At 40.6% G+C, this 25,513-nt stretch overlaps 1 protein-coding gene across 11 annotated transcripts in view; it reads right to left on the reverse strand.

Annotated features, from left to right (window-relative positions):
* git2a (G protein-coupled receptor kinase interacting ArfGAP 2a) overlaps window positions 1–25,513 on the reverse strand; it is a 108,480-nt gene that overhangs the window by 62,981 nt on the left and 19,986 nt on the right. For all 11 annotated transcript variants that reach the window (XM_059987910.1, XM_059987909.1, XM_059987913.1 and 8 more), the window contains exons 2-6: window positions 13,158–13,291; window positions 7,548–7,660; window positions 6,443–6,548; window positions 2,509–2,595; window positions 622–752 (exon numbers count right to left, since the gene is read on the reverse strand). In XM_059987910.1, the coding sequence (XP_059843893.1) occupies window positions 622–752; window positions 2,509–2,595; window positions 6,443–6,548; window positions 7,548–7,660; window positions 13,158–13,291 (571 nt within the window). The remainder of the gene's footprint in view (window positions 1–621; window positions 753–2,508; window positions 2,596–6,442; window positions 6,549–7,547; window positions 7,661–13,157; window positions 13,292–25,513) is intronic.

The following is a 25,513-nucleotide window of genomic DNA, read 5'->3' on the forward strand; positions in this document are numbered from 1 at the left end:
GATAGAGATTTTAAGATAGTAATCAGGGCGAAATAAAGGGGGAGGGGAGCACGAGAGGGAGATGGAGAACAAGCAAAGAGTTAAGGGTAGAGAGAGAAAAAAAGGAATGGGGAAAGGGGGAAATAAATAAGGGATGGGGTCACTCCTTTCTTTCTTCCTAGGCCTCCCATCCCATGATCCTTCCCCTTCTTCAGCTCTGTATGCCTTTTACCAATCACCTTTCCAGCTCTTAGCTTCACCCCACCCCCTCCTGTCTTCTCCTATCATTTTGGATTTCCCCCTCCCCCTCCTACTTTCAAATCTCTTACTATCTTTTCTTTCAGTTAGTCCTGACAAAGGGTCTCGGCCCGAAACGTCAACAGTACTTCTTCCTATAGATGCTGCCTGGCCTGCTGTGTTCACCAGCATTCTGTGTGTGTTGCTTGAATTACCAGCATCTGCAGATTTTGTGTTTGTGAACACAATTATTAATCCATTTCATAAAAAGTAAAGCAGCCAATACTGTCCAAAATGTCTTTCATAACAGAAAATGATGCATTTGACTTTGAATTAGCACAAGATCTACAATATCCTCTACTATTATGAGAAAGGCGCCTAAAAGGCCTTTTTATGGTAGCTAACCTTGCATTGTCACTTGGAGTTTTGCCATTAGCATCAGGAGCACCAGGATCAGCACCATATACTGCCAGTAGTTCAGCCTGTAGAATCTGACCTCCTTTACTTGCCACATGAAGAGGAGTGTTTCCTTTCTCCTAAAATTCAAAAGGATTTTTTTTTAAAGAATCGAAGCAGCTTCACTTTCATATTAAGTATTTACGTTCAACAAGATGGCAGTGCTCTACAAAAAGAACCTTCGTACAATATTGAGGGTTATGTTGGCAAAGCTATGTTTATTGCACATTCTGAGCAAGGATAAAAAGATTATATGTGTAATGGGAAGCTTGTTAATCTATTCACTGGATATGAACAATCAACCAATCAATTCAAAACAGGAGTCAGAGATACAAAACAGGAGCAGGGATAGAATTTTAATCCCTTCAGTAGAAGAATTGGTCTTTTAAGTATAGAGTTTGGTGGTTTGCAATTCCTTTCTTGGTACTAACTTAGAACATTAATTGATAGTGATACTTTTAATGATGGGACTTGAATGCACAAGTTCTGGACAGTTAATTGTCATATCTCTAAAATTAATAACATGATAAGTTTTCTGAACTTTTTCCCTTTTCATGTCCTAAACCAACATCTCACTCTCCCACCTTTGTTAATTTCAAATTGAAAACAACAGACCCTCATTAGACCGTAGCCTTTACAAACCATGTTTTAAAATAAAGAGTATCAATTTGAGGTTTTAACAGTATGAGAAAAATGTGCCTTTCAATATTTGTTTTTTTATTTTTCTTAGTATGATGGATGCAATTTGTCAAACATTTGACAAATTTGCAGATTGACAGTTTGCAGATTATGTGAAGATTTATGGAATTGTTGTTCATGTGGAAGGGACTGTTAAAATGAAGAAACAATGATGTTTTGGTAAAACAAGTTGAAAATGGCAAATGGGGTGCATTATGGAAAAATGCCAATGAGTCTAGGACATAAAATATGAATGGCATCTCAAGAAAAATTTTGAGTTCTAGTCATGGAACCTTGAGAGTTACAGCACAGAGACATTTGGAAAATCATGCTCCAGCTTTATAAAACTTAGGCCAGACCTCAGCTGGAGGTGTCTCAAAGATATATAGGGATGATGTGATAATGCTGGAGAAGTGCAGAAAAGATTCATAAGTATACAACCTTGTCAAAGCAGACAGATATGAGGAGAGACTAGAGAAATTAGGTCTGTTCTTCCTGGAGCTTGCTGCTGGTTGGTGGGGGGTGATTATAGCGGAAAAAGTCATCAACATCTATCAATTAACAGAAGCACAGATTGAGTAGAATGCAGGATGCTTTCTCCATATCAGAAACAGATATTGTTTTAAGTTAAGGGGAAAAATTCAGTGGGAATGTATAAGTGATGGAGGGTGGGGTGGGAAAGATGAAAAGGAGGGAAATCTTCTTTCCAGAGAGTGGTAACTACCTGAAATACACTGACTGAGAGAATGGTTGAAGCTGGATTGCTGATAGCATTAAGTGTGTAGAGCACGGTTTCCCAGACTTATTTTTAATGCCACAGAGCCCATTAACTGGGGGGTCCATGGAGCTCAAGTTGGGAACCTTTGGTCTAGAAATGACCATTTAGGCATAGATGGCGAAGGACCAGGTGCAGGACAATGGGGGCACCTACTGATCGTGTTGATGAGGCAGGCCAAATAGCCTGCTTTCGTGCTGCATGATTCAATGACTCAAACATCAAATGCTAAATAAACTATCAAATACCAGATGCACTAGTGGCATAATAAAACAAGGCAATGATGGAAATGTTCAGTAGGTTAGTGGGAAAAGAAACAAAATTAACATGTCAGATCAAAGACCCAATAACAGTAACTAAAAATGTTGTCACTGAACACTTACAGGATGAAAGAAATTTGCTTGTGCTCCTAAGGAGAGCAATCTTAGGCAGGTCTCCAAATTCCCTGTCCGTACGCTTGAGTGCAATTGCTGAAATATAACAAAAAAACACTGCAGTAACAGGCATTGCAGCTGGAAACATATGAAATGCTTAATTGTAAAAGAAAAACAAACAGTAAACCTAAAGTATATACCACTGACTGTTTTTTGGTTACTTATGTAATTTAATCCTGCCAATCAACTGGGATACACCTGCCCGATTTATAATGAGCTCCCTTTACATTGCAATTCAAAAATACTTCGTAGAGGACTACTTCAGATTCAACTCCACATATCAAATTGTGGAAATAACTTTAATCCATTATTGCCAAGTATGGAAATGTCTCAATTTATAGGATAACTCAAGTACAGATTATTTTAAAAATCCACTTTAATATAATCATTTGCACAATTTTGCACAGATAATGGAAGTAGAACTAAAAGATCAGAGTTTTCTATTATCAAATTAACACCTGCAAGTTTCTTTGCCTTGTCATTCATTCTTTGTTTATTGTTCATCTCCTCTCTATTTAATAGAAATTATGAACACACCATTAGGCTGTACTTCCCTGACAATGAAACATATGAAACATATCACAAGTCAACATGTTTATGATAACATTTTCATTTTGTAGATTTGAAATCACACTGAGTTGCAAGTACTGTATTTACTTCCCTTTCACTGTCTGTCCTATTTAAAAAATATGCTTTAATAATTTTCTACATTATTCTCACACACTCCCAAAGTATTTCATTGGCAGCATATTATTTGCAGTGATGAGATTGTGAAGGTCATCGTATGCTTTGAAAATCTCTTTCATCCTTATCGTGGGCAATATATTAAATTAGATTTTTCCTCATTTGTAAAGACCATCCTTTGAGTTAATTTATCATGAAAGCAATCTTATACCAAATGGCACAACAAAAAATGTGAAAGATGTCCAATTCTCCCAAAACAACAGAAATGCATGATTTATCCATGCAGGAATGTCTCAACTGTGATTCCACATTTACACCTAACTATAGATGCTTCAAACAACTTTAATACCTCAAATAGAAGTGAAAAGGTAAAACAAATGCCAGTGTTTCTTGGCTTGGTAAATTTCTCCTGAAAGTATGTGCAAGCTTATGCATGTGCTTAAGTATCAAGTTAAGAACGAATCAGTCATAGCTATAATTTCTTGAGCAATATTTAAGTCTAGACATGAAAACAACATTTTTTGTTAGCTTTCCTTGCACAATTATTTTCAGGAGCAAAGCAAAATGTGTACAAAGGATAAACTTTTTTGAAAGCTCAAAATTATCTCACCAGGTATGGTGGAAGAATTTTGACTGGACTGTGAAATTAGAGATCATGCAGGGAAAAAAAAAAAATCGGACAGATGTGATGCAGAAACCCAATAACCTCACTGTTCTCTTTTCTGCTCTTTTCAACCATCGCCAGAGGCCAAGGTTGATGCAACAGAGGTATGCCCTCTGAGACAGTCATTTCACTTTCTCCTTGGCCTGCCACATTACCCCACTCCTCACCCCAAGCCGCTGTTCCATGATCACACTTAGTAAACAATTAATATTGACAGTAACAATCATATTAATTTGCCTCACTTTTTGCAGCCTATTATTCACATGTATCTGGAAAGATGTCTCTTTACCTAAATTCCAACTGCTGGGAGTTAGGATACTCTGGCGTAAAAATATTCATTTTGTAATTAAACTCCAATAGCATAAACATTACAAATTCGAGAAAATGTCTATGTACTTGTAGTGGGAAAGAAACTAATAATTTCCATTTTATGCACTCTTACACATGGCTTTATTTCAAAGATTCAAGTCACAAAATGAACTGTGTTTTCATGTAACATCTGTCTACTAGCCTGTCAGGACAGGTACATTTGCTGATATAAATTCCCTTCATCATCAACTCACTAAACATCAAAGCAACACAAAAAGCATAGAGAGAAGCATTATAATTACTAATAAAACTAATTCTTCTAAATTTCAATGTTGTCTTCTGCTTCACAGGTCTAATACAATAAAATTATAGCCCAATTTCACATTCACCATTGATCCCTCAACCAGCTTAAAACTATGTTAACTTCCATGAGACCTGAAGGTCCAAGAGACATCCACATTTAATTTCTCTCCAAATTTCAGTCTTAATTTAATGCTTTGCCTTGAAACATAATATCAAATTTACTACCACTCTGAAGTATTTTAAGAAAGGAAATAGGTTTTTCAGTTGAGAATTGCTGACAAGTTTAATATCATTTCTAATTCTCTCAAGAAAACAGAGGTGAGCATGGTCAACCACTGTCCGGTTAAAAAGAATTCCAGAACTTTGACTCAATGAAGAAAGGATGGGAAAGCATTTGTAAGTCAGGACAGCACTAAGCTTGGCAGGGATTTCACAGGAGGTGGTATTAACTGCCATCTTAATTCTTTCATATGGCAGAGGCCATGCATCTTTTTGAATTGTAACTTATCTAAAAGTAACTTCATTCACTGCAAAATGAATCAAACTTTTGGAGTTGAACTGGAACTATCTACTTGCAGGGTAATGAAAAGCATAAAATCAAGTAGAGCTATTGCACAATCGTTTGGGTCCGGGATTCATAAGAGAATGCAACCTCTAAGCTAGTCAAACATCTGTCTCCTTATGGGCAATTACAGCTATTGTTAATCTTTGGTTTAAACCATGGGTTCCTAACCTTTGGTTAATGATAGGGGTCCATGGCATAAAAAATTGTTGGGAAACCCTGGCTTAAATTAAGATGACTAAAACAGTGAAAATTCTAATGCAGCTAATCTGTCTAGCATTAAACTTTTCATCATGTTTTTAAGCAGACCAGCAAATAACAACCCCTTGCTCAATGTTAGAACTTCTGACTTCAGAAAGGGGAACATGTGCCAGTCAAAATTGGTGGATTAGTGGTGGAGAGGGTCAGCAACTTTAAACTCCTGTGCTTTGCATATTAAATTACCTATCCTGAGCCCAGCACACACAGAAGTAATCACAAGGAAACGACACAAACTTCTTTACTTTCTTAAAAATGTAAAGGAAGTTCAGGTCGTCACTCTAAGTTTGAAGTTACGCAAATGTGCTCTTGAATGTATCGTGAATGGTTGTATCATGATCTGGTATGGAGGTTCAGAAGCACCAGAACACAAGAAGCTGTAGAAAGTAATGGACGCAGCACAACACATCACGTTCACACCCCATCATTAGCAGAATCTACATGAAATGTTACATAATGAGGCAACAACTATCAGAGATCCCCAACAATCAAGCCATGCCAGTTTCTTGCAGCTATCATTTGTCAGGAGGTACAGAACCTGAAGCTTCACACCTCCAGGTTCAAGAACAGCTACGATTCTTCAGCCATCCAGCTCTTGAAACAGCCTACACAATCCTAATCACTATCAGAATTTAGCAACCTTGTGACTAGCTTGCATTAAGATGGGTTTCTTTTTGTTCGAATTGTGCTCTGTCTTGTAAAAATTGTGCATATATGTGCTTCTACAGGACAATATATCCAGCTTTATAAAAGATAAGGTGGGATATTTGTTAGACCAGCAGAGGAGACAATGACACTGAAATTCAATTAGTTCTGCAATTACAATTTTCACATTTGACAAAGACAGTGAAAAATAGAAATTGCTTTCAATTCTAGTAATAACAGCATTGCAAACAGAAGGAAAGTGCTCATGCAGTGAAATTAAACTGAACAATTTGAATGCAAGACAAAGAGGTTGCAATAGCTGCATTAAAATCATTACTGCATCATCACTACAAGACACTTAAATTTAGCCATATACTCTCAGACCAAATCTACAAAGTTCTCCTTAGAAAATGCTTTATAGTCTCCTTTTAGGTAATATCTTTGCTAATGATGCTTACTTTGCTCAGGTCTTTGGCTGCAGCACTGTCATCCTCACGACATGGTAAACGATGGACGTATGCTAGCATTGAGTATTTGGCTCTGATAAAGTCTGCTTTATTGGGACTGAACAATAAAAAAAAGTTAACAATTTGTTTAAGGAAGCAAGCATGCTTTTAAACTCTACTGTATTTGAAAGTGTTGGGTAGGAACAGCAAATAATACAATTAGTTATTTGGCAGATAATGTTTAATTGCAGCGTAGGTGTGTGGGGTAAGTGCATGGTGGGGGGAGAAGCAGAACACATTTCTCTTTCAGACACCAAAATAGTGATGCAAGAGCAATGGCAAGAGCTGTGAGTCAAATACTACAGCCCTATGGTCCACTGAATTCATGTCAACCAATTATTTTACATAATCTTACAGTAATCCTGGAGCTGTAGGCTCCACCTTTAGAAAACACAGCAATTTCTGAACACAGGAGACAATTATGTACAATACATTGGTGACATAAGAGACTGCAGATGCTGGAAATCTATATTGGTCTGGCTCCACTAACAGCAGCTACAGTGGAATAGCAGCCTGTGGGTTTCTGAGGGATGGTGATGCAAGCAGGATGACTGGCTGGCCAGCTGGGTAGGGGAGTTCTGCATTGGTGTGAACATGAAGAAAAGAGATTGGGGAAAGAAAAGAGAAAGCAGATGAAGAGAATAAAGAATATACATGTGCTTGGATGCACTGGGTATGATTAGTTAAAATATTGGACAGGACTGAAATAAGGAGGGAAGTAGTGGAGGAGCAGTGAAAGAATTAAAAACAGTAGACTAATATTAAGGAAAAAAGCATGTTAGGATGGACGTACCTAACTGACATTCAGATCATGCAAACTAGTAGATTAAATATTTTATATTCTTTAGCTGAGGATAAAGGATTCAAAGCCAAGAAAGAACTACAGGCAAACAAAAATAATGTCTCCAGTTCTATGTAAATTTGTTGAAGACAGTTTGTAAAAGTGTGCACAAAAGTGCTCACATTTTCTGATTCACTGGACAATCACTGCTAAATCTATCTGTCTTGTTGATACGATTGTCTATAAAATACATGTTCCAAGTGGAAGCATACTCACTGTACTTTATCCTGAGGGCTGGCCTTGCGCTTTCCACTTGCTGTAGATGTAGGATCCAGCAAGGAGTGTTCCCAGATTGAATTTGCACCGTTGCCAACAAGGGTTTGCACCATCTGAAATTTTTAAAATATTGTTTTAAAAGTTTGGGTTATGCTTTGGTTTTAGAACTCAGACAACTGATGTGGCTTCTGCCTTAAACACTGCTTTCTTTCTGGAGACTTAAAAATTTAATCAGATTGTTTAGGAAAACATCCCAAACGGAACCTAAACTAACTCACGAAGAAATGATCTGTCAAGACACGTGCAATATGTACAACAAATGGGAAGATTTACAAGTAAACATAGAAATAAGCACTTTTTGTTAAAAGGCAACACAAGTGAATCTGCAGATGCTGGAAAAAAATAAAAACACAAAATGCTGGCAGAACTCAGTAGGCCAGACAACATCTATGGGAGGAGGTAGTGATGACGTTTTGGGCCGAAACCCTTCATCACGAAACCCTTCACCATCCTGATGGAGGGTTTCGGCCCGAAACGTCATCACTACCTCCTCCCATAGATGCTGTCTGGCCTGCTGAGTTCTGCCAGCATTTTGTGTTTTTACTTTTTGTTAAAAATTCCTTTTGCAAATGTAATTAAGAACCACAGCAATGAGACAATCTGCAGTTTAAAGCCCTGTAAAAGTCTATAAAGCAAGATGAAAATATCTAGAATACTCAATCTTGGAATCATCAAATCATTATCAATGTGCGCACACAAGTTAAAATATTGTCATCCTCAAATGAAATGAAGGCCGGCATTGCAAGAACTTTCATTTCTATCAAATAACCTTAGTACCCTAAATAGTAGAAAAGTAAAAGGAAACTTACTGCAGTTTAAATTAAGTTTGCTTATTTTTCTTGGATTCCTTCTTTTATGATCTTTGTCTATCCATTTCTATGTCTCATTTTAACCTTTAAAGTTACAGTGATATCCAAGAGACATGCAAACTTTACTTCATGCTTCTATTAATTATTAAGCGTTTAACCACCTGAAATGTTTGTTTTTCTTTAAATGGCAAAAATGAAAACATTAAAAACTACTAGAATGGACATTTGGGATTCCAAAGCCCTTGAATTGATGTGACTTCACAATAATATCAGACGTCAGCCTTATGACATAATATCTCCTGCTATAGTTGCGATTTTAACCCATACAAATGAGATAATAATCTCAAAAAAAAGCTGACCAACCTTTCACCTTTGCCTTGAAGTGGCTACCTTTCCCCCAAAAGACAGCAAAATTGGGTTGACTTGCAAATACACAATTATAATTAAAGACACGCATTGACCATTAATTAGGTACAAGACCTTCAAAACATTACAAACAAGAGACTGCAAGCCTCAAAAATGTTCACCAGCTTGTTTTTCTACTTAATCTGATCAACAACAAATCAATAAATCAACTGGGTAGCTTCAAGATTCAATTTTGTATACCACAAATGTTTTCTAGAACGCAAACCCTGATGGACTGCTTATTGTCACTGGTGATTTTAACCACGCGAACCTTTAAGTCAGTGCTCCCCAAATTCCATCAGTATGTGGACTTTGTAACGAGCGGGGAGAACGCATTGGACCTTGCATATACCAACATCCCCGCCATGTACCCGGCAGAGCCCTGCCCCCACCTTGGTTACTCAGACCACACCTCTGTTATGCTAATCCCAGCATACAGAGCTCGTCAGGCACTCCAGACCAGTTCAGAAGCAGGTGAAAACCTGGCCAGCAGGAGCCATCTCTGCTCTTCAAGACTGCTTTGAGAACACAGGCACATGTTCAGGGAGGCTGCAACCGATGGCCACTCTACCAACTTAAAGGAGTACACAGCATCAGTGACCAGCTACATCAGCAAGTGCATTGATGATGTTACTCTGTCCAAGATCATCACTATATGCACTAACCAGAAGCCATGGATGACCGTGGAGGTGCGTGCGCTACTGAGGACCCGCGACTCCGCCTTCAGAGCAGGTGGCAAGGCAGCCCTAACAGCAAGGGCCAAACTGTCCCAAACCATCAGAGGGGCAAAGCATGCACATGCCCAGCTAATCCACAGCCACTTCCAGGACAGCGGCGACACGCGGCGCATGTGGAAGGGCTCCAGGACATCGCCAATTACAAGACAACGTCACCTGACTGTGCAGGTGATGCGTCCCTCCCAGATGCGCTGAATAACTTCCACACGTGGTTTGAGGCAGAAAATGACGTGGCAGCGAGGAAGTCCACCCTTCCTACAAATGACCAGGTGCTGTGACTTTCTGTGGCCGCTGTGCAGGGTCAAACCACGGAAGGCTGCTGGACCAGACAACATCCCCGGCAGAGTGCTCAGAGGATGTACAGATGGATGTTCTCAGACATCTTCAACAGCTCCCTGAGCAGCGCCACCGTTCCAACGTGCTTCAAGGATCATCCCCGTGCCAAAGAAGTCTTCAGTGTCCTGCCTAAATGACTACTGTCCCTTTGCACTCACATCCATCATCATGAAGTGTTTCGAGAGGCTCATCATGAGGCACATCAAGTCCCTGCTGCCCCCCTCACTGGACCCCCTGCAGTTTGCATACCGTCCCAATCGCGCAACAGATGACGCCATTGCCATCACCCTCCACCTGGCCCTAACCCACCTGGACAAAAAAGACACATACATTTGGATACTGTTCATAGACCAATTCAGCATTCAACACAATCATCCCTCAGAAACTAATTGGAAAGCTGAGCCTACAGAGCCTGAACACCTCCCTCTGCAACTGGATCCTAGACTTCCTGACTGGGAGACCTCAGTCAGTTCGGATCGGGAGCAGCATCTCCAACACCATCACACTGAACACAGATGCCCCCCCAGGGCTGTGTGCTTAGTCCATTGTTGTTCACTCTGCTGACCCACGGCTGTGCTACAACACACAGCTCAAACCACATCATCAAGTTCGCTGATGTCATGACTGTGGTGAGTCTCATCAGTAAAAACGACGAGTCAGCTTACAGGGAGGAGGTGCAGCAGCTAACAGACTGGTGCAGAGCCAACAACCTGTCTCTGAATGTGAACAGAACAAAAGAGATGGTTGTTGACTTCAAGAGGGCACAGAGTGACCACTCCCCGCTGAACATTGACAGCTCCTCAGTAGAGATCGTTAAGAGCACCAAATTTCTTGGCGTTCACCTGGCAGAGAATCTCACCTGGTCCCTCAACACCAGCTCCATAGCAAAGAAAGCCCAGCAGCATCTCTACTTTCTGTGAAGGCTAAGGAAAGTCCATCTCCCACCTCCCATCCTCATCACATTCTACAGGGGTTGTACTGAGAGCATCCTGAGCAGCTACATCACTGCCTGGTTTGGAAATTGCACCATCAAGACCCTGCAGCGGATAGTGAGGTCAGCTGAGATGATCATTGGGGTCTCTCTTCCCGCCATCACAGACATTTACAGTACACGCTGCGTCTGCAAAGCAAGCAACATTATGAAGGACCCCTTGCAGCCCTCATACAATCTCTTCTCCCTCCTGCTGTCTGGGAAAAAGCTCCGAAGCATTCGGGCTCTCACAACCAGATTATGTAACAGTTTCTTCCCCAAGCTATCAGACTCCTCATTACCCAGAGCCTGGACTGACACCTTGCCCTATTGTCCTGTTTATTATTTATTGTAATGCCTGCACTGTTTTGTGCACTTTAAGCAGTCCTGTGTAGGTCTGTAGTCTAGTGTAGCTTTAACTATTGTTTTTTTTATGTAGCTCAGTCCTAGTTTTTGAACTGTGTCATGTAACACCATGGTCCTAAAAAACGTTGTCTCATTTTTACTATGTACTGTACCAGCAGTTATGATCGAAATGACAATAAAAGTGACTTGACATTTCTATGTTTCTATATCACCCTGTATTATTGGAGATTAAGGAATGCACACATTTCTTATAGCATGAGCATACAAAACCCTTGGGTCTGAAGAAAACCAATGGTCCATACACCCAATCACACATAATCAAATCATAACTTTCAATGCTCTCAATCATTTGGCAGCTAATTTTAAAGAACTCCTGCAGTTAAGAGTAATTCCTCATTGACCAAGGTGCCTACAGTGAGTTCCAGGAATTCATATGACCCAATATTCTATTTTGTACATTTCAATACAGATAGCTCTCGTTTTTCGAATGTTCGTTTTACTACACCTCGCTGTTACGAAAGACCTACATTAGTTACCTGTTTTCGCTAACAGAAGAGTTTTCACTTTCACGAGAAAAAGCAATTCGCACCCTGAGCAGCCAAGCTCCTCCCCTGGCACTGCATTCTAGCCACCACTGCTTAAACACGTGCCTGTGAGCATCTGTGCTTTATCTTGATTTATTTTGTGCATCTATTAGCAAGATGAGTTCTAAGGTATCGGAAAAGCCTAAAAGAGCTTGTAAGGGTAAAACTAGACATAATTAAGCGGTTCGGTCGTGGAGAATGAAGTAAGGACATTGTCCATGTGTTGAACTTGCTTGCATCCACCATTCGCACTATTTATACAGTAGTTAGTTTGGCTAAGGAGGCTGTGTTTGTGGAAGTTGACAAAGATGTTGTTGAAGAAGTCTTGGCATCTCATGACCAAGCAATGACAGATGAAGAGTTGATGCAATTACAAGAGGAAAGGATAACAATTGAAACAGAACGCCCGAAAGTGAAGTCGTCCAGGAACTGAACGTGAAGCAATTGCATGAGATTTTCGTGGCAATTGACAACGCTGCAATGATTGCAGAAAAGTATGACTTTAATTTTGAAAGGGTACGTAGGCTTAGGGCAGGTTTGCAGGATGTTTTGAGTGCTTACAAAGAACTGTATGATAGAAAAATGCATGAAGCTAAGCAGTCAAGCATATTGCTGTCTTTCAAGCCATCCACATCTGCCTCAGCAGATGAACCTCGATCTTCGACATTGAGGCAGGCAGACATGGATGTTAGCGACCTGCCTGCCCTGATGGAAACACGATTATGAGATGACACCCCAGTCTCCTGTACCTCCCACCACCTCAACCTCCGATGACTTAGCCATCGGTGTGCTCGCTTTCTTCCAATTCCAGTAAGTGAAACTACACTATTTCTACTTTATATAGGCTGTATATTTTTATGTGTTATTTGGTATGATTTGGCAGCTTCATAACTTAAAGGTTACTGGAGAAAGTGCTTCTGCTGAGACTGCTTCCGCTACGCTAGTAGAGCTATATAGTGAGATTATACGATACATAGTGAGATTTTGGCTACGCTAAACAGCGCTGCAATGATTGCAGATAAGTATTTCTACTTTATATACGCTGTGTACTTATATCATTCCTGCTTTTACTTGTTATTTTAGGTTTTATGTGTTATTTGGCATGATTTTGTAGGTTATTATTTGGGTCTGGGAACACTCACAATTTTTTCCCATATTAATAAATGGTAATTTGTTATTCACTTCAGGACATTCCAGCTTATGAACTGTTTCATAGGAACGCTCTACCTTCGGCTAGCGGGGGAAACCTGTATCAGTATTTGTGCAGGAACTCATTCACTTTTGATTTGAACCCTTGAGACAAATCAGCTCTTAAGAGGCTACAATTACAAAGTATTTCTTACCTGCAGCAGAGTTGGAGGCCATGGTGTATGTGTCAGGTGTCGTACCTGAGAGATATGTCGACCCAAACTGCGGTGTACACTGCAGCAGTCATCACAAATCAGAACACCCCTGTTTATTGATGCCCAGCGAGGATCTAGAACAGAAAATTGGTAAATGGGTTTGTTATTGTCATGTATACAGAAAAAAATCTTGCATTGTTTATACAGATCAGTTTGCTGCAATAATGTTTTGAGGTAGTACCAGATAGACCAACAACAGTGCAGAACAAAATGCTAGTTACAGAAAAAGTGCACTGTTAAGTGGTAATAAAGTGCAAGGTCATAGCCAAGTAGTTTATTGTAATTGAATCATTTTATAACAGCGGGTTATCCTTGACCCTGGTGGTACATGCTTTCTGGCTTTTTATCCTCTACCTGATAGGAGGGGGAAAACCTGCAGTGCCTCATGGTCACAGAGAGTTGCCTATTGCCATACCAACCCGTGATGCATCTGAATAGGATGCTTTTTATGGAGCATCAATAAAACTTGTTGAGGGTCAAAAAGGACAAATTTCTTCAGCCTCCTGAGGCAGAAACACCAGTGTGCTTTCTTGGCTACAGTATTAATGCGGTCGGACCATGACAGGTTAAACATTTAAAAAAATAAGTTTAAATGTACTTTATCTGTGGGTGGCAGGATGGTGTAAGGCACTCCTTCTCTCTGCTAGCCTGCAAGTCACCCTCAAGAAAGGTGTAACACCTGCTTAGCCAACCCCTTCTCCCTCCCCACGGATCTGGGTCATGAGAGCTATTGGAGCAGACGATGCATATGACAAGTCCTGGTTAAGCAACCACTGATACCAAGCAACCAAACTCTGAAGAGCATTGATAATGGTTGAAGTCACCATCGTGATCTTGTAAAGACACTGCCCAGAAGACAGCAATATCAAACGACTTCTGTAGAAAAATTTCCCAAGAATAATCATAAAAAGACCATGATTGCCCATGTCATATGACACAGCACATATTGAACACCAGTACATATTTAAATTTAAATTTCTTAACATCTTCAGTTTATTCTTATAATGGGGTAACACAAAAACAATAATACAGCCACCTTCCCAGGCCTCAATTTCAACTATAAAAATGGCAAAAGTCTCAAAGTTCACTACAGCATTATATTCTTGAGATGGCATGATGCAATTTCCCTGAAAATGCAACCTGCCAAAGCTGTTTCACTTTTGTGTTATGTTTCCCCAAAAACACAAGCACCAATCACAAGTTAAACTGGAAGCCTTATTGCAATGTTCAGATTTGTAAATGACAGAAAGACAGGACTGCTGAGGACATTGTAGGGAAAAGGGGGCAAATCAAAACCTTCACATGCATCCTCCAGTTGTTAAGTTTCCATCTCAGTCATAATTTAAGCATCCAGTCTAAAATCCAACATGCATCTCGTCTGGTGTTTAAATCACTGCCTTTGGTAAAAATCCAAAACACTTTTCACTCTTGGTAAGAATAGATTTTAAAAGGGTCACAATTTTTTTTTATTTGTGAAATGCTTCTCCTGCTAAGTATCAAAATTTGGATTTTTAAAGTTATAATGCAACATTTTGAAATTGAATGTTTCGCTCCTTTGGAATTTTGAGTTTAAATTTATATTGCCTTTAAACCACAAAACTTGGCTTGGCAATGTTAAGCAGCAATAGGTAATTTCCTTTTGTAGCATCACTTGGATCTACTTCGGTCTCATTTGTTCTCAACGAGATCTCATATATTGTCTCCAAGGTGCTGTATTACAAGAGATTTGAGAAGTTTTTGCACTGACTTGTGTTTACAGATCATGGTGAAGCCAGCAGTATCAATAGCAAAATAGGCACAACTTGGATTTTTTTAAACTTTCCATACCCACTAGTGAAATGATTATTGCTGGCAACCATTATCAAAATTTTGATTGGGGCAAATATTAGTCAAAATTTAAGTCAAGTTTAGTCAAATTTATAAAGCACATTTTAAAACAACCCATGTTGACCAAAGTGCTGTACAAACCATAACAGGTCGCTAAAATCACAACAGCAAAGGCGCGGTCACCCCTGAACTTAAACTTGGATCGCAGGACAGCCAGGAGCCCCAAGTCAACTGACCTGAGGGATCTGGAACTAGAATAAGGGGTTAGAGTTGAATTGAATTTCAGTTTATTGTCATTTAGAAACCACAAATGCAATGCAATTAAAAAATGAAACAATGTTCCTCCAGAACGATATCACAAAAGCACACGACAAAACAGATTACACCAGAAAATCCACATAACGTTTGGCAATCCCCAAATCCAGAGTCCAGAGAGGCTGCTGCATATTAATATCACGCTACCATCTTAGCGCGTTCCTCGGAAAGGAGTACCAAACCCACCAGACAAAACAAGACTACCCAGGCACACTAAGTCAGGAGACCAACAAACCAAAAACTAAAGCTACAAGACCTACACAAAACCACAGTTACAACCTATAGTTACAACAATGCAAACAATACCATAATTGATAAAAAAAAATGACCACGGGCACAGTAAAAATAGTCCAAAGATGTTCAAAGACTATAAGTTTGAAAGAAACCACCAGACAGTTTCCACAAGTCCTCAGGGTCCCGACAAACTCGTCATCCCAAGCAGGCGGCAGAAGGGAATACCCCCGCTGTGGACTTTCACAGCACCGCCAGACTCAGCCTCGCAGATGCAGAACACAGTGAAAGCGCCCCGACCGCAGCCGACTCCGAGTCTGTTGAACCTCTGAGCCTCTGACCATTCCCTCCGGCACAGCTTCTTTGAGCACCATCCTTTGCCAAGCGTACTACGATGCCCCCGCCACCGGCAACGCAACCCCGAGGACTGGGGGCCTGTTCTTTCCAGCAGAGACCCAGACTTCACAACAGCAGTAGCAACGAAGAAGGCTGTCCTGGAGATTTCCAGATGTTCCTCCATGCTCCCACATCCGTTTTTCATCAGATTAGGATTGTGCACGGCACCCCGCTTGACAAATAACAGATATCAACTCTGGAGAGGCCGCAGCAAACTGTGTTGCGCCGCCAGCCCATTTAGGGCTTTATAAACAAACAGGAGAACCCTAAAATCAATTCTAAACCATACTGGTAGCCAGTGGAGAGGGGTCAGAATAGAAGTAATATGGTCCCTCTTCTGGGCACCTGTCACCTTTTTAAAGACAAAAGGCAAAGTTTTTTCCCCACACCCTTTATCAATCACATTGATATTCTTTTCCAAATTCAAAAACCGATAATTTGTTTTTTGTTATTAGTTCTTATGTTACAGAGCACCCACAACTTAAATTGTCATGCAAATTTATGCATAAAATAGAATGTTTTAGGGCCCGGCATCAATTCCAATTACGTACCTATCTCCAGATCGTACATGAATTGGGCCAGATGTCACTTGAAGATCACTCTGCTTTCCCATTAAAAGGAATCATTTTGGTAAGTCATGATTTCAGGGAAAAATTGTACAGTCGTCTCTGAACAATCTTATTTACTTAAGAGATACAGCATAGTAACAGGCCCTTACGGCCCAATGAGTTTGCGCCTACCAAATAGACTCATGTGACCAATTACCTACTAACTTGCAGTCTTTGAAATGTGCAAGGAAACCAGAGCTCCTGGAGGAAGCCAATGGGAAAACATACAAACTCTTTACAGATCGCGATGGCTATTAAACCTGGGTTGCTGGCACTGAAATAGCATTGCACTAACCACTGAAACACAATGGCACAACAGCAAACTTGAGTTGGTATTTTCTAATAGAAATTGAGGGCTAGGAAGGTTGTTATATTCATACTCTCTTGTCATCATGTCCCAAAACAGCTAAAGTTACAAGAAATTGAATTTTAACTAAAACTAGATATTCTTACTTTTTGAAGCAATTAAACAATTACATTGCTGGTCACAAACTGAATTCAAGTTTAAATTTTGCTTTCAATTTTTATTCAAACTATCAGCATCTGGATTTAAAGTGTACTTTGTAATATCAGAAGTTCTGGCCAATGTGGCTCACAAGAATGAACATACAGTACAGGATACTGCAGGAGTTTAAAGTCCAAGCAAAAAGATGTGAAAGCAGGAAGCTGAACAGGAAATCCATGCACAACTTCTAATAAAAATGTACATTTCAATTCCTGCTACAAATCTTTAGTTACCCTAATGCATACTATTTTCACTAGTCAGATGAGTGGAAACAAGTAACTCAGTTTACAAAAGTAAAAACGCTAATAACAAGACAGAGATAAGGTTGGAAAATGCAAATTAATTAAAAACAGATTTTGTTAATATTCATATTTTTAAAAATCCCAGGACACAGCTTTCTTTTCCAAGACATCAGCGATGTCGTCCTCCTTTGAGGACACCGCTTTCCCTCCCTCTACTATGCTGCCTCTCCTCTATTTCCCATATATCTACACTCACCCCATCTTCACACTGCCATAACAATAAGAGTTCCTCTCGTCCTTACCTACCATCCTATGGGCCTCCACATCCAACACATCATCCTTCACAACTTCCATCCTTCCACCATCTCCAACTGGATTCCACGTATTTATCTTTACTTTCACCACCACCACCCCACCCCACTTTCTGCAGGAATCACTACCTCTGTGATTTCCTTGTCCATTCATCCCTCCCCACCAATCTCCCTCCAGGCGCTTAACCTGCAAGTGGCCCATGTACACCTGCCCATACACCTCCTCACGTCTATTCAAGCTCCAGACAATTGTTCCCCAGGTGAGGCAACACTTCACCTGTGAATCTATTGGGGTTGTCTATTATGTCTGGTGCTCCTGATGTAACCTCTTCTACATTGGTGAGATCTGTCATAAGTTGGTGGACTGCTTTGTTGAGCATCTCTGCACCATCTGCCACAAGCTGGACTTCCTGGTGATCAAACATTTTAATTCCGATTCCCATTCCACCGTATTAATCCGTAACCTCTTCTTGTGCTAAGACGAGGGCACCCTCAGGGTGGCAGAGCAACACTTTATCTGGGTAGCCTCCAACCTGATGGTATGAATATATATTTCTCTTTTCAGTAAGCAAATCCCACCCCTCCCCACTCTGACCTTTCACTTCTCACCTGCCCATTACTTCCCCCAGGCCTCCTCCTCCTCCTCCCTTCCTATTGTCCACTCCGTTCCTTTAGCTTCTTTCTTCTGTAGCCCTTGACCTTTCCCACCCATTTGGCTTCATCTATCACCTTCCAGCTACACTGTTTCCCCTCTTCCCACCTTTTTATTCTGCCATTTCCCCCTTCTTTCTTAGACCTGATGAAGAGTCTCAGCCTGCAAAATCAACTATTTATCCATTTCCATAGATGCTGCCTGACCTGCTGAGATCCTCCAGCATTTTGAGTACGATTTGCTTTGGATTTCCAGCATCTGCAGATTTCTCGTGTCTGTAATATTCATATTAGTTATTTGAATGTCCTTATTTAGCCAATTTTAATGCTTTCAAGAGAATAGATGGAGAATGGAAGGGTGGTGGTCTCTTAAATTTCTGTAGGAAGGTGTGTGGCAAATGTGGTGTGGATTCCTGTTCCAACTCGTCCCACTCTTTTAATATTATATTCACTCATGCAAATTATTTTCCAGTTTAACACATTGTCTGAGTGGCAGGATAAGGTATAAATGCTGGTCATGCAGTAAAACTAGCAGGATCTTACACATGACAACTGAGTTGGGAGTATCAGTGACCTGAATTATGTTAGGAAAGCAGCATATACAAATTCACTAATAGCACAAAAACAACTTCAGACTGCAAGGGAGGAAATGTTAAATTATTTAAGACCATAAGATATAGGAGCAGAATTAGGCCATGCAGCCCATTAAGCCTGCTCCATTATTTCTTCATGGCTGATCCATTTTCTTCTCAGCCCCAATCTCCTGCCTTCTCCCCATACCCCTAACCAATCAAGAATCTATCAACCTCTGCCTTTGAGAATGTGAAGGGGGTAACGGGTACGTGTAGAAGGGGTGGGCGAGGGGTAAGTGTAGCAAAGTATGTAGACAGGATCAGGGAAAGGATACGTCATTGGGGAAGTGTAATAGAACTGGGAAGAGGTAGCTAAAATAAGATGCCAGACAGCATGTGGCAACCACAAAGAAGAGGAACCTTGCGACCACAAGACAATGAGTTCCGCAAAGTATTTTGAGCTATATACCTATTGAGTGTTTTGCTTGTGTCCATACCCATTCCAAGTATTACTCTTGCGTCTATGCTTATTCCGAGTATTTCGCGTGCTTAGCTATGCAATAGCCAATCAATTGATGAATTTGAATTGGTAACCATATTTGCGAATTTAATACCCTGCTTTTGGGTATAAGTATGACCTTTGTAAACCGACAAATTGGGAGTTGGCTACCTTACGCCCGAAGTGCGTGGGGCTGCAAACTCCTCTCTGAATAAAAACCGTTTCAGAGGTAATTTCGTGTCTCTGGTGTTTTTCCTCAACTGAGCAGGTTAATAATTTCAGGTTGACACCTTAAATATACCTAAGGACTTGCCCTCAACAGCCACCCCTGGTAATGAATTCCACAGATTCACCACTATGTAAGATGTTATTAAATCTTACCCAGTGACATTTTCTACTTCTGTTCATAAAAAATCTGGCTCTAATCTTTAAGCAGTGTGTCCTATTCCCAGGTACTCAAACCGTCAGTAATAGCTCACTCTCAAGTTAATAAATACAAAGGCAATAGCCTCAATAGTATCCAAGACATCTTCAAAGAGTGGTGCCCCAGAAAGGCAACATCCATTATTAAAGAGCCCCATCATCAAGGGCATGCCCTGCTCTCATTGTTAATGTCAGGTAGGAGGTACAGAAGCCTGAAGGCACACACTCACTGATTCAGAAGCAGTTTCTTCCCTTCTACATCCAATTCCTAAATGAACACTGAACCCATGAACACTATCTCACTTTTTTTAAATATATTGTTTTGCACCATTTTAATCTATTTAATATACATATATTTACTGTAATTTATTTCTCTTTCTATATTATGTATTTTACTGCTGCTGCCAAGTTAATAAATTTCACAACATGTACCAGTGATAATAAACTCGATTCTGATTAATTATGAAAATCAGTGACAAAAAGGATCCCAAAGTAAGCAAATGTATGGGCAACACACACAAAATGCTGGTGGAACACAGCAGGCCAGGCAGCATCTATAGGAGAAGCACTGTCGACGTTTTGGACTGAGACCCTTCGTCAGGACTAACTGAAATAACTGAAGTAAATGTATGGCCATCCACTTTGGACTTGAAAAGATAGATTAGCAAGAGAAGTACTTTAGTCCATGTATGTAGATAATTAAAATGCCATGACAGGGTCAGGAAGCTATCAAAGAGGCCTACAGAGTACATGGCTTTATATTTGCGGACTAGATCATAAGAGAATGCACACATTCGTATAGCTGTACCTGAGGAGACTAGGCTTACAATGTTCAATTCCAGGCATCATAATGAATGGAAAAATTCCCACTGCAGGGAATGCAGTGCTTTAATCCAAATGATAAATCCAAACTTCAAGGAATAAATTACTAGTTTCCCAGTCCACTAGAAATTAGTATAGTAATGTGCAACTGGAACATGATACATGAAGAGATCTATTACTGACAGCTTGAGTGCCTGGGAATAGGATACACTGCTTTAAGAGTCGAGCCAGATCTTTCATGCATACAAGTAGGAATTGTTGCTAGATGCAACAAGATATAGCAAGTCACTGAAAAGAAAACTGAGATTCAATCAACATGTCTCCATCACGGAGGACTTGAAACTACCTCACTATCATTGCTTGATTCTACTTCAGATCAACTGCTGCTGAGACTTCCAGTGCTTTTATTGGCTGTACACTGACTGGCTCCAACATCCCACTGTCTAGCCTTCCAACTTTGTTCCTATGCAAACTAGAGATAATCCTAAATTCTACCATGCTTATCCAGCTCAATCCTGCTCATCCTGTATGCCAATGCATGCCAAAGTTCACTGATTCAACAACCAACCCCACAAACAAGAACAAAGTAATTTACAATAAGACATGGCATGCCATAAGACCATAAGATATTGGAGTAGAATATTCTATACATTTTATTTATTAGAGATACTGTGGAACAGCCCAACCCACTACTCAGCAACCTACCTTCTTCCATAAAAATGGGACAATTTACAATGACCAATCAGCCTACTAATTGGTAAGTCTTTGGAATGTGGGAGGAAACCTGAGCACCTAAAGCAGGGGTCAGCAACCTTTACCACTGAAAGAGCCACTTGGACCCGTTTCCCACAGAAAAGAAAACACTGGGAGCCGCAAAACCCGTTTGACATTTAAAATGAAATAACACTGCATACATCGTTTTGTTTTGCCTTTATGCTATGTATAAACAAACTATAATGTGTTGCATTTATGAAATTGAGAACTCCTGCAGAGAAAACGAAATTACATTTCTGCATGCAACAAAAACATTTTGACCTCCGAAAAAAAGACGTTGGGTTGAAGGTTACTTTTAAGTAAAATACTCAATGTCTATTTGAGTCCTTCTTGTATTTATGAAAAACGCCAAACTTAAATTTGCCGCCAGCAGCAAACCAAAAATAACGTCAGCCAGCTGTCAACCTGAAAAATAAAAGGACTATTTCACTGAACAATGAAAACATATGAATATACGTAAAATAATAGGCAATTAAAATATTTATCATACTTGGTCAGGTTGACTCACACCTGACAATGCAGTCGTATTCAGTAGGGGTGGATCGATGCTTAGGGGAGTGACCGGGAAGGATAATGTGTGTTTTTCCTCTCTGAACTCACAGAAGCATTTCCCAAACGATGTTTGCATTGCGATGATTGCAGAATGGAAATACTCCGAATTTATCATGTCGTGACCTTGTTTGAACTCTCTCAAATTGGGGAAGTGAGACAATGTGCCTTTCTGTAAATCTCTGGCAAGCAACGTCAGCTTGCGCTCGAATGCCAAAACATCCTCCAACATGTGCAGGGCTGTGCGTCCTTTCCCCTGAAGAGCTGTGTTCAGCGTGTTCAGGTTCGCTGTCATGTCTACCATGAAGTGTAGCTTTTCCAGCCACTCTGGCTGTTCCAGCTCAGGAAAGGTGAGCCCTTTGCTGCCCAGGAAAGTTTTCACTTCTTCCAGACACGCGACAAAGCGTTTCAGCACCTCCCCTCTGGACAGCCAGCGATAAAAACACGTTGCAGCGGTGTGCTACACGCAGTCAGTAAACTGCAGTCAAAGATAGCTTTATTCGAACTAAACAGCCTTGCTTTTAAGCCTCCCTCAACCCGCCCCCCATGGGCGCGGATGCTGCAAAAGACACGTACTCACAAACCCCCGTAGGCTATCTCCCTTAGCCTGAACGCTGGCTAATTGTGAGCCGGTTCGGATGTGTCAGGAAATGGGTCGCCACAACGTCTTATTTAGATTGTACAAGATCACCATAATCTTCAAATTTAGATTTACATTTCAAAAACTAACAAACTAACATAAAATACATTTTAATTAAATACTGACCATGTAGCGGTGTGCTACACGCAGCGCTAAAATTACGACACGGAGTCGGTAACTGCAGTCGAAGGAAAAAACTTTATTCGAAATCTTCAGCCTCACTTTTAAGCCTCCCTCAACCTGCCCCCCATGGCGCAGAGGCTCCAAAGCTCTGTGCTCGCAAACCCCTGTAGGCTATCTAATTGTGAGTCGGTTCGGATGTGCCAGGAAAAGGGTCGCCACAACCAATTATTTCCCAAAGCAACAGGGAGCCGCAGCACAGACGTAAAAGAGCCACATGTGGCTCCGGAGCCGCGGGTTGCCGACCCCCGACCTAAAGGAAGCCTACACAGTCATGGGTAAAATACACACACATTCTTTGGTGACCCACCTCTTTGCACACTGTGGGTTCGCGGAGAAGGTGTGGAGGAGGTTGGAAGGGGCGGTGTCCAGGTTCATCCCCAGCAGCTGTGTAACAGAGGACTCTCTGATCTACGAGATGTTCCCGGGGACGCACACAGAGACCAACATACGGTACTGCTGGCAGATCATCAACTCAGTCGAAGACACTCTTTGGTTGGCCCGAAACTTGATAGTCTACCAGCACACAGAGATGTCCGTGGGGGAATGCTGCCGACTGGCACATTCTCGGCTGCAGGAGTACGTGCTGAGGGACACACTCAAACTCGGTGCAGCCACCGCAAGGGCCCAGTGGGGAAGGACCATAGTCTAGGGTTCTTCTCCCGCGGGAGTTGAGGGGTGGGGGGGGGGTTGTGGGTATACACCCCTGAATGTAAATATGAAAGAACAGAGTGCCACGTGGGTGGCAAAACTTTTGAATTTTGAAAATGTAATGACAGTAATGGCAACAACTGTAAAGAACTGAAAGTCATTGAATGGTTATTGTATATAAATTTATTTTTGAATAAAGTATATTTTGTTTAAAATAAGAAAAATTCTTACAAAGAATGCCAAAATGAACTCTGAACTTTGACATCCCATGCTGTAATAGTGTCAGTTATCCACTATATTACCATGTTGTCCCACCTCCCCACCTATCCACCACAATCACTTCCAAAATTGCTTTGTTCCACACAAGCTTTATAAATGTTTTGTTCCCAGTCAAAAGCTCTGCATCTTTTAAGTTCCTCCTTAAAGTCTGTGGTCATCTACTCTGGTACCTCCTGCAGTTCAATTGCAAATTTGTTTGTTAATCTTCCTGTTGCATACACTGGATGTTTGAATACAGTACCATTGTTTTACAAAAGGAAAATGTTGCTGTCAAGTTCCATTCTTCCATCTGCTGCTTTATATGCCATGAAAAATATTTGAACATGCAACAAAGTGCAGATTTTCAAGATGTCTTACTTCAGGATTAACATACATAAAACTAAAACATATTCCTTTGTTTGAACTGATGTAATTTGGACTGGAGAAGATCACAAGTTTCAGAATTTCTGCATTAAACTTATGTTTTGCACGATTACACGCACTACAAATTGTGCATCCTTAATGTACTTCAGCCAAAGTAAAAGCTTCAGAACAATGGAAGAGACTTCTCTATTTTTTGGACATGTAAAACCCAGCCCAGTACGAGGATAGCATTTTGAAGTGTACTCTAGATATTCGTCCTATGGCATTAAATCTTCCCATACCTTTCAGTGGCAGAAGAAACAAATAATATGGCACAATTTTCTTCTGTAGCAATAACACTATTTTCACATTATTGGAAACTGGCAACCATTTCACTACCATTTTGTTCTAGGAAGAAAAGTCAGAAATATAATGCTCGAAGACATTTGGAAAGCAAGCATCAAATCAATAGTATGTTTTTAAAAGTGGTGCAGGATTTGCCTAGTCATTTACATTATTGATCAGTAAAAAGGAAATCAATACAAAAAATCTGATGTTGGCTGATCAACCAACCAGGTGATCGCCATCCTTTCACATACTAAACTCCATCCCTTTCAGAGCACAGAAACAGGTCCTACAGCTCACCACTTCCATGTTGATCATCAAGTACTTATCTGCACAAATCCTATTTATCAGCACTTGGTTCTAATGAGTACCAATTCATGCCACACTTATATGCCAGCTTTATCTGAAAGTATGTTTTGTATAGGTGCTTATAAAAGCCACTTACCACTTGATAATTCAAATGAAATTTATTGGAAGCAGATAGAGATGAAGGAAAGCATGCAAAAACACATACTTTTAATCTTATTGCCACATCTCAAAAGTCATACACTTAAAAATGACTCAGTGACCAATTGACAATCTTATCACCAACAAAAATCCAATTGTATAAGTAAGGAACTCACCACTGATCAAGCTAATTGCAATTATATCAGGTCTTAGTGAAACCACCTGAAATATTACCATAGAACACTACGGCATAGTACAGGCCTTTCAGCCCTCCATGTTGTGCCGACCCATATAATTCTCAAAAAAAGTACTAAACCCACTCTACCCCATGTCCCTCCATTTTTCTTTCATCCATGTGCCTGTCCAAGAGGCTCTTAAATACCCCTGATGTCTTAGCCTCCACCACCATCCCTGGCAAGTCATTCCAAGCACTCACAACCCTCTGTGTAAAAAACTTACCCCTGATGTCTCCCGTAAACTTCCCTCCCTTAATGTTGTACATATGCCCTCTGGTGTTTGCTATTGGTGCCCTAGGAAACAGGTACTGACTATCCACCCTATCTATGCCTCTCAATCGTGTTGACCTCTATCAAGTCCCCTCTCATTCTTCTACGTTCCAAAGAGAAAAGGCCCAGCTCTGCTAACCTTGCTTCATATGACTTGTTCTCCAAACCAGGCAACATCCTG

This window comes from Hypanus sabinus, chromosome 13, assembly GCF_030144855.1.
Source record: "Hypanus sabinus isolate sHypSab1 chromosome 13, sHypSab1.hap1, whole genome shotgun sequence".
NCBI classification, from domain to species: Eukaryota; Metazoa; Chordata; class Chondrichthyes; order Myliobatiformes; family Dasyatidae; genus Hypanus; species Hypanus sabinus.